The 10,997-nt window shown below is 51.6% G+C and overlaps 1 protein-coding gene across 1 annotated transcript in view; it reads right to left on the reverse strand.

Moving 5' to 3' along the window:
- The window catches only part of CPAMD8 (C3 and PZP-like, alpha-2-macroglobulin domain containing 8), a 94,933-nt gene that overhangs the window by 11,664 nt on the left and 72,272 nt on the right, over window positions 1-10,997 (reverse strand). Inside the window, exons 27-33 of the mRNA XM_010845674.1 lie at window positions 7,321-7,477; window positions 7,117-7,191; window positions 3,571-3,736; window positions 1,785-1,871; window positions 1,574-1,710; window positions 1,023-1,178; window positions 839-901 (exon numbers count right to left, since the gene is read on the reverse strand). Of these exons, the coding sequence (XP_010843976.1) occupies window positions 839-901; window positions 1,023-1,178; window positions 1,574-1,710; window positions 1,785-1,871; window positions 3,571-3,736; window positions 7,117-7,191; window positions 7,321-7,477 (841 nt within the window). The remainder of the gene's footprint in view (window positions 1-838; window positions 902-1,022; window positions 1,179-1,573; window positions 1,711-1,784; window positions 1,872-3,570; window positions 3,737-7,116; window positions 7,192-7,320; window positions 7,478-10,997) is intronic.

Below are 10,997 nucleotides of genomic sequence, written 5' to 3' on the forward strand. Positions count from 1 at the left end.
GGAGATGGGGGAGGACAGAGGCTTAGGGGCCGTGGGGGTGAAGAGGGGAAAGACAGGGGCAGGAGAAGGTGGGGGACAGCTAGAGCGATGAGGTCAGGGATACTGGAGACAGTCCTGGGCATGGTTGTCATTCCCTTTAATCCTGATGGTGTAGGTACAACCATCATCCCACTCTTCCATGTTTCAAGCCCAGGTGTGTCTGCAAACCGGGCTCCCTCTCCTGTTAACTACTGTGTTGTCTGGGCTCCATTTTTCAGATGGAGAAGTTGAGGCTACAGGGTTCTCCTGGCTGACTTGCCCTCTGACCATTGGCCAAAGCTCAGGAAACCAGTCTCTCCCAATCAGAATACAACTAAATCCTGAGCCTGCTGACTAAGGGGCCTCAGGGAGGGCCAGGCTGAGTCCAGGCTGGGCATCTACATTCAGACTTGGCTGAGAGAATAACCTTGAGCCACCAGGCAAGTCCCACGGTGGAGGGTGGAGCACAGAGTCAGAGACCACCAAAATGAGAATCAGATGCGGTTTCACCCAAGGGGACACACTGCCATCTACCTTGGGTTCTGCCTTGGGCAGGGGTGGTGTGGTTTAGTCACTCAATCGTGTCCGACTCTTTTGCTAGCCCGTGGACTGTAGCCTGCCAGGCTCCTCTGTCCATGGGATCCTCCAGGCAACAATACTGGAGTGGGTTGCCATTTCCTTCTCCAGAGTGGGTGACATCTCAGGGGGCTGACAGGCTGTCTCAGGGTGGTTCTCACACACACAGCCACCCCACCCAGCCTGGCCAGGTACTGAGCCTCCAGCGTCCCCTGGGAGCACTCCCCTTTCCCCGAAGCCTCACCTGCATCAGACAGCAGCCTTCACCCCTGGCGCTCACAAACAGCCCCGTGGGGAGGCTGGGGATCTGGGGAGAGAAGAGGCTACGGTTCCCCTCCGCCCACCTGCAGACACACAGGGACAGACAGGCAGCGAGGAGGGGCTGCTCTCGCTGCCCTGCCCCCAGCCCTGGTCATGGGAACATGTACCGCGGCCATCTGCAGAAGCTTCTGGTTGCCCCTGTGCAGCTCGAAGGTCTCCTGGTAGTCCAAGTTGGTGGAGGCCAGGGAGACGGTGAGGTTGACGCCGCCCGCATAGGACAAGATGGCGTACTCTGCCAAGGCCTGCAGAGCCACGCAGGTGTCCTAGGGACAGAGTGGGAGACCGAAGTCAGGCCCAGAAGGTGCCTCCACCTGTGCCAGAGGTCTGGCCCAAACTGGGGGTTCCATGAACCCTCACTGAGGCCAGGGACTCATGTGGCTGGAACGGAGAGCAGATCTGGTGTAGACACCCACAGAGTTGGGGACCCCAGGAAGCTGGGGGGCATCTCCACAGAAGGAGGGGCTGGTCCCTATCCCAGAGCCTGCCGCCTCCATCCCTCAGCCCCATCCTCCCATCCTCTCTTGGACTTCGTGCTCCCAGAGGTGCAGGTAAGGAGCCGTCCTAAGACTAGAAGCACTGGGTAACTTCCTAGAGGGCTCTGAGTCCCGAGTCTAGGCCACCCAGACCTGAGCCCTCCCTTTGGCTCTGCCTGGCGCACCTGAGTAGAAGAGAAGCCCCCGAGGGCGTTTCGCTGCTGGGACAGCCACTTCACCACAGGCAGGGCGGTGGCCACGTCTCCCAGGAGAGTGTAGGTCAGCAGGGCATAAGCTGTCATTTCCACCTCGGCTGAGACCACTGCAGTGGAAGAGGCTGGCTGGGACCCAGGACCCAGTGCCCAAAGCAGGCACTGGGGGTGGGGTGGCCCATACCTGTCTGATAGACCCCGTCACTGAAGCTTAGGAATGCATCCTTGTCCACATCCCGGGAACCCGTCAAGCTCCAGTGGGTCACCCCATCTGCAAGGCCAGAACAGATCAAGGCTGGACCCCAGTGGAAGAGGGCACCAGGGAAAGAGGGCACCAGGGAAAGATGGCGGAGACAGTAAGGGCCTTGGGGCTACATCTCAGATCTGCAACTACAGGGTCAAATCCAGCCCCTCCTGCACCCCTGGTTGCTGCTGCTGCTCAGTCACTTCAGTTGCATCCGACTCTTTGCGACTCCATGGACTGTGGCCCACCAGCCTCCTCTGCGTATGGGATTCTCCAGGCAAGAACATTGGAGTGGGTTCCCATGCTCTCCTCCAGGGGATCTTCCTGACCCAGGGATTGAACCCACATCTCCTGCGTCTCTGGCACTACAGGCAGATACTTTACCACTGAGCCCACAGAGGAAGCCCTGGCAGACATTACCAATCCATGGCTGCTTTTCTGAACCCTCAACAGACATCACTAATCAATGGCTACTCTTCTGCATCCCTGGCAGACATCCTTAATCAATGGTCTCCCTTCTGGCTGGGGCCCTGATGCAGGCCCAGGGGGTTATCCTCCCTTGGGGCCCAGGAAGTCACTCCCTATTTCCAAAGACACCAAGGATTCTAAGCTCATATGAAGTATAAAAAGCCCTCAAAACACAGAAAAATCAGCCCTCCCAGCCTCAGATCTTGAGCATTTAGTTCTAAATTGACACCATCATTCAATTGGGTGGTTTTAGAATTTTGCTTTTGAAATATTTTTTTCCTTCTTCTTAAGCAGAGAAGGTGATGGAAGCTTGTTTCCAGTGCAGCTGCTGGGGAAGGCCAAGGGGCAGGGGGAGGGGACTGATTTTGGAGACATTCCAAGAAGTCACGGCTTGGTGACTGGGGCTCCCCAAACACAATGGGGAATCACTTTGTAGTTGAGGAGATGGACACCACCAGAGGAAAGAGGCTTTCTGAGGCTCACCCAGCAATGGGGGGCAGGGTGGGGTCTGGCTGCAGCCCTCCCCTGCCTCCCAGCACTCTGCCTGAGGATGGTTTCTAGGAAGTCTGGGGGATCTTCTACCAGGGATCCCTGAGCACTCTTCTCCCCATTGGGGGCTGGGGTAGCATCCTTTGTTTCATTAGGGAAGAAAATGATGCCCAGGCTCAAGCCACCTTATCAAATGAAGTCATTAGTAGATGCGACAATGAATAAGTAATAAATAAGGGCTTCCCTGATGGTTCAGACAATAAAGAATCAGTCTGCAATGCAGGAGACCCAGGTTTGATCCCTGGGTCAAGAAGATCCCCTGAAGAAGAGAAAGGCAACCCACTCCAGCATTTTTGTCTGGAGAATCCCATGGACAGAGGACCCTGGCGGGATACATTCCATGAGGTAGCAAAGAGTCGGACACGCCTGAGAGACTAACACACACATCAGGACTTCCCTGGTGGCACAGTGGTAAAGAATCTGCCTCCCAAAGCCAGAGATGCAGGTTCAGTCTCTGTGTGGGGAAGACCCCTGTAAAAGGAAATGGTAAGCCACCCCAGTAGTCTTGCCAGGGAAATCCCCTGGACAGAGGAGCCTGGTGGGCGACAGCCCATGGGTTAGCAAAAGAGTCAGACACGACTTAGCAACTAAACAACAACAAATAAATGAGTAAACAAAACAGAGTGAGCCAAGGACGCCTCCTTAGTTTCAAGCACGTGTCCATGAGCTGCTTCCTGTGTCTGCTGGGCTGGTGGGCAAGGGCACCTACCCTGGGTGATAGCCAGGCTGCGGAGTTTTCGCAGAGCGGCAGGGGCTGCAGGGCTGCGGAGCAGGGTCAGCGCGTAGGCGGTCAGGGCACTGCTGTAGGGGTCCGTAACCAGGGATGCGCTGGACTCCAGGAAGTGTCTGGCTTTGGTAATGGCACCCCTCTCCTCCTGCAGGGTGGGGTGGGAGTAGGGTGGGAAGTGGAGCCCTGGGAGGCTGCTCAGCCTTCACCATGCAGACCACCCTCCCGAAAGTCCCAGGGGCATGCCTGGGAAACCACTGGATGGCTTGCAGCCCCTCACTTTGTATACTTCTGGTGCATGATTGCCTACAGCCCCAGCTTTCAAAACCCCCCATTCCCTTTCTTTTATTAATATGGTGGTGCCAACATTTTCCAAATGAAGTCTGAGCATAACCATTCAACTCAGAGACACTCAGGAGGAAGCAGGGAGAGCCCTGGCTGCCCTGCCCCATACCACACCATCACCAGGCTGGCTTCTAAGACCTCCCAGCTCAGGCCCACCTCATCCTCCAAGCCTCACCTCAATTGTCACCCCCTCCAAGAAGCCCACCAACCCTGATCATGCTCTTGCCCCACAGTGTGAGTGGTTGGAGGACAGAAACCAAGTTCATTGTCCAGTGATGGCCTTAGTTCAGAGAAGCTGCCCAGTAATATAGGTTAAATGGAAAAATGAGTGAGTCAAAACATTCATGAATTTAAGGACTTCCCTGGTGGTCCAGTGGCTGAGACTCTGCGTTCCCAATGCAGGGGGCCCGGGTTCAATCCCTGGTCAGGGAACTAGGGCCCATGCTGCAGCTAAGAGTTTGCATGCAGCAGTTAAAGATCCCAAAGGCTGCAAAGAGGACTGAAGATCCTGTGTGCCACAAACTAAGACCCAGAGCAGCCAAATAAATGAGTAAATACTGTTTGTTTGTTTTAAAGTAGACATTTCTTGTCTTGTGGACCTGGAGGCCAGAAGTCTGAGATCAATGTGTTGGCAAGGTCGGTTCCTTCTGAGGGCCATGAGCAGAGGATTGGCTGCAGGCCTCTCTCCTGGCCATCTCCTCCCTGTATCTCCACGGCGTCTTCCTTCTGTGAGGGTCTCTGTGCCCTAATGTCCTCCTTTTCCCAGGATGCCAGGCATATTGGATCAGTACCCACCCTAAAGCCCGCATTTCAACACAACTACCTCTATAAAGGCCTTGTCTGCAAACACAACCACATTCTGGAGTCTTGGGCTGGATCTGTAGCTCCCCTTCACAGATTTGTATCTTGAAGTCTTAACCCCCAGTGGTTGCGGCGGGGGGTAGCGGGGGACAGGCTGGTGCTTTGGGAGATTATTAGGTTTAGATGAGACCAAGAGAGTGGAGCTTCCCTGGTAGCTCAGCTGGTAAAGAATCCACCTGCAGTGCAGGACACCCCAGTTCAATTCCTGGGTCAGGAAGAATACCCACTCCAGCATTCTTGCCTGGAGATTTCCATGGACTAGCACACACACACAAGAGAGTGGCGCCCCTATAATCAGTTAGACTGCTTATAAAGGAGACCACAGTGGTCTCTCTCTCTGTCCTTCTCTCCCCTCAACCCCATCCCACCTCTCTTCATGGTCAGACACCAAGAAAAGGCCACGTGAAGACACAGAGAGAAGAGATGACTGACTCCAAGTCAGGAAGAGACCCCTCATTAACAATGGAACTGAAAAAAAAAAGACTGAATCAACCAGAACACTGACCTTGGACTTTCCAGTCTCTAGAACCATCAGAAATAAATGTCTTCTCTAGGACATAGAAGCAATCTAAATGTCCACTTATAGAGGAACGGATAAAGGAAATGTGGTACATATATACAATGGAATATCACTCAGCCTTAAAAAGGAACAAAAGTGTGCCATCTGCAGACAAGTGGATTTACCTAGAGACTGTCACACAAAGTGGGGTAAGTCAGAAAGACAAAAGCAAATACTGTACGTTAACACATATATGTGGAGTCTAGAAAAACGGTGCAGATGAACCTATTTGCAAAGCAGAAACAGAGACACAGTGTAGAGAACAAATGAACAGACACCAAGGGGAAAAAGGGGGATGAATTGGGAGGCTGGGATTGACATATACACACTATTATGTATAAAACATAACTAATGAGAACCTATTATACAGCACAGGGAACTCTACTCAATGCTCTGGTGACCTAAATGGGAAGGGAATTCAAAAAAGAGGGGATATATGTACATGTGGGTTTCCCAGTTGGCGCTAGTGGTAAAGAACCGACCTGCCAATGCAGGAGATGTGGGTTCGATCCCTGGGTCACGAAGATCCCCTGGAGGAGGGCATGGCAACCCACTCCAGTACTCTTGCCTGGAGAATCCCAGGAACAGAGGAGCCTGGCGGCCTACAGTCCACGGGGTTGCAAAGACTCAGACACAACTGAAGCGACTTAGCCCATATGCATATGTGTACGTACAGCTGACTCACTTTGCTGTTCAGTAGAAACTAACGCAGCACGGTAAAGCAACTACACTCCAATACAAACTTTTAAAAAAGAAATAAAGGTCTGTGGTTTAAGACCCTGGTCTGTGGTATTTTGTGACAGCAGCCTGAGCTGACTTAGGGGGTTGGGGTTTTGGGCAACCCAATTCAACCTCTTAACACATGGCAAGTGAGGGGCCCTCTGGGCAAAGCATGTGGAACATGGAGGGTCTTAGGTCACAGCAAACTCTAAACACAGCAGTTGCAAATCTGCACTGTGAAGCGGAAAGATCTGAGAAGCACCACAAATCATAATTCATCATCAGAGGTTTTAGCATTGGCACAGATGTGAGGAATGGTGGAATCCCTAGCCTGGCGGCTGAGATCTGTCTATCCTGGGAGCTCCCTCTGCAGGGGACATGCCACTCCCACTTGGGACAGCCTCACAAAAGTGACACAAGCCTTGAGTTCCTTGGGACATCTAAGCCCTGCTGGGTCCAGTACTAACTGTCCCCAAAGGTTCTAGACCTTTCTCCCCCGAAGCATTCATAAGTTAAAAAAATTTTTTTTTTAATTTTTTGGCTGCACTGCACGACATGTGGGATCTTAGTTCCCAACCAAGGATCAAACCCAAGACCCTGCATTGGGAGCACGGAGTCTTTAACTACAGGACTGCCAGGGAAGTCCCATCCAACGTTTTGTATCAGGCTTCCTAAAGTCAGCCCACAGGTCACTGTCCAGGATAATGACTGAGCCTCAAATGATTCTCCAAATGGGAGCTGGGGGCTATGGACAGTCCTGGGAAGGCTTGAACTCAGGGACACATGCATGCCCCTCATGACTACTGCCAGAATCTCTCATACATCTGCTTAGGTCACAAGAAGTGGTAAGGTCACAAGAAGTGCTTAGGTCACAAGAACTGTGACCATTGGAAAGCATGAAAATGTCCCATTAATGAACAGAAGGAGGACAGCAAGGAAGAAATAGAACCTGAAGATGGCCAGAAGATGGCCAGCCTGGCTGGCAAGGGGAAACTGCTCACTCGCTCCTCCAGCCCAGCATCTCCCGGGCCCCGTGCACTTACCTCCGAGGCTGGGTCCACTTCCAAGAGTGCAGCCACCACGTAGGCTGTCAGTGGGACTGTGCCGTGGATCCCACCCTGTAAGAGGATTTGTGGGTCTCACCCCAACCAGAGGGGACAGCCTCCCAACCCCGCTGGCCGCAGACAAACCCGGGGAGCAAGCAGCACAAGGCCAGGGCTCCCGGAGGAGGCTGAGAAGCTGCTGACCTGAATGTCCTTGTTCAGAATCCTGCCCACTGCCGGGAAGGAGCCATCTGCCTGCTGCTGCTGGACAATCCAGTCCTTGGCGGCCTCCAGCTCCAGAGGGTCGATGAAGATGAAGCTGCGAGCCTGGGCGAAGGACTTGAGGACAAAGGCTGTGAGCCTGAAACAGGATGGAGTACAGGCTGAGAGAGCTGAGACAGCAAGGGCCGGGCTGTCCCAAAACAAAGTCACCTCCCATGTGCCCCTTGAGGGACTGTGGTACACTCCCCACATCACCCAAGACTCTGCTTCCTTCTCTGTAAGACACGAGGGCCCAGTCTGCCCTGTTGTGAGCACTTGATGGAAGTGTGTGGGCACCCAGCAGGGCCTGATGATACAGCCTATCTTCCCTGTTAACTCCCTCCCACCTGGGAAGCACCTTTTTCTGAGCCTGTCAAGTCCCCCACCACCACCATGTGTGAAAGACCTTCCTTGTTGCGCCTCCATAACCATTTCCCAAGAGATCCTCAGTTTTGCTGAGAGATCCCAGGGAAAACCAGCAACCAGGTACCCTGGACACTTGGGCTCCTCTGTAGCCCTGGTCAGCCACAGCCATGAACATTCCAGTCCCCAGGTCTGCAAATAGCTTTGGAATGGGCACATGAGGTGATGCCCGGAGCAGCTGCAGCCATTTTGCTACCACAAGAAGAGCAGCCATTGTGCTGAGGAGGTCCACAGGGACCAAGGGAAAGAACCAGGGGCCCAAGTGCATTGTCAGGCTGCCAGGCTGGCCAGTCCCGGAGACTTCTCAGCTCTTCGGTGTGAACTCATGTTCAGAATTCCTTTTTCAGTCATTTTTATGTTGTTTGCAGCTGAAAACATCCCACAAACCCATTCAGTCACTCAGTTACCCAGGTCCTGAATGCAGAGTGCTCCTACTTCCTTTCTTTACAGGATGAAGTCTTACTTGTTGTCCTCTCAGTATTCATTGAGAAGTCTTCTCAATGTTCAACCCAGGGGTGTCCTCTCAGAGGAAGCCTCCCAGCACTTCCACTAGCATTTAGCACCTCCACTCTTGGATGAGCTGGTTGCTTCTAGACTCCCAGGCCCTCCCTCTGTGTCTACCCTCATCTCTGCAGCCTGTCCCTTGCTCGCCCCATCCCCCATCCCAGCTGTTGCTAGTGCAACCTGAATGGGAGATGACGGGGCTGGGGGATGAATGAATGAAAAAAAAAATGAACTCGGAAGAACCACCGGATGGAAACCAGGGAGCCAAGAGGGACAAACAGCAGAACTGTTAGCAAGGGAAATGCCCCAACTCAAGATGAAAGAGTAATCCATCCTCTTCAAAATCGAGTGGTTCCCCTACTCCACACCCATCAGGACGGCTACTGTAACACAAAAACAAAACAGCAGAAGACAGCCAGTACTGGTGAGGATGCAGGGAAACTGGAGCCCTTGCGCACTGCTGGTGGGAATAGAAAATAGTACAGCCACTGCGGAAAACAATACAGTGATCCCTAAAATAAAATGGAACATAGAATTGTCATGTTGTTGTTGTTGTCGAGTCACTATTTGATGTTTACTTCTTTTGTGACCTCAAGGACTGCAGCCCACCAGGCTCCTCCTCTAGACAAGAATACTGGAGTGGGTTGCCATTTCCTTCTCCAGGGAATCTTCCTGATCCAGGGATCGAACTGGTGTCTCCTGCACTGGTAGGTAGTTTCTTTACCACTGAGCCACCAGAGAAGCCCTTAGAATTATCATATGATCTGGCAATTCCACTTCTGGGCATATATCCCAAAGAAATGAAAGCAGGGTCCCAAAGAGATATCTGCACACCCATGCTCGTAGCAGTGTTATTCACAACAGCCAAACTGTAAAAGCAACCCGGTGTCCACTGACAGATAAATGAACAAGAAAATGTGGTACTGAGGTAGGATGCAGATGGGCCCCTGGGCTGAGCAGTTGCAGTCTGTCAGATTGAGTAAATTGGAGCTTGTTTTCTCCTGACATTTCAAGGAAAAAAGTCAATGGTAGGAGCTGAGCCCTGCTGGAGTAAAAAGATAAGAAGATCACATCTCTCATTCTTGAGGTCAGGAAGTCCTCCCTAGCTGCACATGCATGAAACAGCTCCTAGGGGGTATAAAGGGAGGAGGCACTAACCCATAACCTCTGCTCCATCGGGCTTCCAAAGACCTCCTCACTGGAATCCATTGTGGTTAAAAGATTCATGTGCATATCAGGAAGGGCCCTGGGTCAGGACAGATGTGGGAAATGAAGCATGACTGGCCAGAGGAAAACAAAAACCCAGAAAAACTACCCTCATGTAAGTGACTTAAATCACTTCTCTGGCACACTTCCCATCAAGGATCATGCCTGCATCGTTCTCTGGGTATTTCTGCTTTAGTTCTGCTCTAAATAAACTGCTTCTTTGTTCTCTTTGCACATACTGTGGCTCCAATAAACTATGCCTGCTTTACAAACTCTCTTTGTGGAATTCTTTCTCCAAAGAAGATGAGGACTGAGGTCCTCTTACCTGCCAACATCAGTATATCCATACAATAGAACATTATTCAGCCTTGAAAAGGAAAGGAATCCTGAAAAATGCTTACATATGGATGAACATTGATAACATGATGCTAAGTGGGATAAGCCAATCACAAAAAGGCAGGTACTGTATGATTTCATTTCTATGAGGCACTTAGAGTAGCCAGAATCAGAGACAGGAAGTAGGATGGGGCTTCCAGGGTCTGCAGGGGGAGGCAAGAATGGGGGGTTAGCATTTAATAGGTATCAGTTCAGTTACACAGTTGAGCCTGACTCTTTGCGACCCCATGGACTGCAGCACGCCACCCTTGCCTGTCCATCATCAACTCCCGGAGCTTGCTCAAAACTCATGTCCATCAAGTTGGTGATGCCATTCAACCATCTTGTCCTCTGTCGTCCCCTTCTCCTCCTGCCGTCAATCTTTCCCAGCATCAGGGTCTTTTCCAGTGAGTCAGTTCTTCGTATCAGGTGGCCAAAGTATTGGAGCTTCAGCTCCAATTAGTCCCTCCAATGAATATTCAGGACTGATCTCCTTTAGGATGGACTGGTTGGATCTCCTTGCAGTCCAAGGGACTCTCAAGAGTCTTCTCCAACACCACAGTTCAAAAGCATCAATTCTTTGGTGCTCAGCTTTCTTTATGGTCCAACCCTCACATCCATACATGACCACTGGAAAACCACAGCTTTGACTAGATGGACCTTTGTCAGCAAAATAATGTCTGTTTTTTAATGTGCGGTGTAGGTTGGTCATAGCTTTTCTTTCAAGGAGCAAGTGTCTTTTAATTTCATGGATGCAGTCACCATCTGCAATGATTTTGTAGCCCAAGAAAATAAAGTCTGTCACTGTTTCCACTGTATCCCCATCTATTTGCCATGAAGTGATGGGAACTGGATGTCATGATCTTAGTTTTTTGAATGTTGAGTTTTAATAGGTATGCTGCTGCTGCTGCTAAGTCGCTTCAGTTGTGTTCGACTCTGTGCAACCCCATAGACGGCAGCCCATCAGGCTCCACTGTCCCTGGGATTCTCCAGGCAAGAACACTGGAGTGGGTTGCCATTTCCTTCTCCAATGCAGGAAAGTGAAAAGTGAAAGTGAAAAGTGAAAGTGAAGTCGCTCAGTCGTGTCCGACTCTTCACGACCCCACGGACTG

The sequence above is a fragment of the Bison bison genome, unplaced genomic scaffold, assembly GCF_000754665.1.
Source record: "Bison bison bison isolate TAMUID 2011002044 unplaced genomic scaffold, Bison_UMD1.0 scf7180017864221, whole genome shotgun sequence".
NCBI lineage: Eukaryota > Metazoa > Chordata > Mammalia > Artiodactyla > Bovidae > Bison > Bison bison.